We start from the raw sequence: 342 nt of genomic DNA, 5'->3' as shown, positions 1-342 counted from the left end.
GATCTATATATATATCTCTCTCTTTCTATATATATATACATATTTCCAGGAGTAAATAACATAATATATGTGCTTGTGTGCTTACAACAGCCAGTCGACGGATAGGATGAGTGAGATGTCATTGAGGGGCAGGCCGACGGCAGATAGAACCATGGACATGGTGACGAGGCCAGCCTGAGGGATGCCGGCGGCTCCGATGCTAGCTGCCGTAGCAGTGATGCTGTAAACAGACGACAGAGAGAGACACCGAACACATTATTTACATATCATTGAATGTAATATATTTTTCATTTAAGAATATATATATATATATATATATATATATATATATATATATATATA

General features: G+C 36.8%; 1 protein-coding gene across 1 annotated transcript in view; it reads right to left on the bottom strand.

The window, feature by feature from the left end:
* Positions 1-220, bottom strand: part of LOC106820270 (excitatory amino acid transporter 3-like) — a gene marked incomplete at its 5' end in the record, with an annotated part of 2,381 nt that extends 2,161 nt beyond the window's left edge. The window contains one exon of the mRNA XM_014824796.1: positions 86-220. Within this exon, the coding sequence (XP_014680282.1) occupies positions 86-220 (135 nt within the window). The remainder of the gene's footprint in view (positions 1-85) is intronic.
* Between the last annotated feature and the right edge of the window lie 122 nt (positions 221-342).

Source organism: Priapulus caudatus, unplaced genomic scaffold (genome assembly GCF_000485595.1).
Source record: "Priapulus caudatus unplaced genomic scaffold, Priapulus_caudatus-5.0.1 Scaffold9279, whole genome shotgun sequence".
NCBI lineage: Eukaryota > Metazoa > Priapulida > Priapulimorpha > Priapulimorphida > Priapulidae > Priapulus > Priapulus caudatus.
Note: the sequence above shows the minus strand (reverse complement) of the source record. Positions and strands in the feature narration are given on the sequence as shown.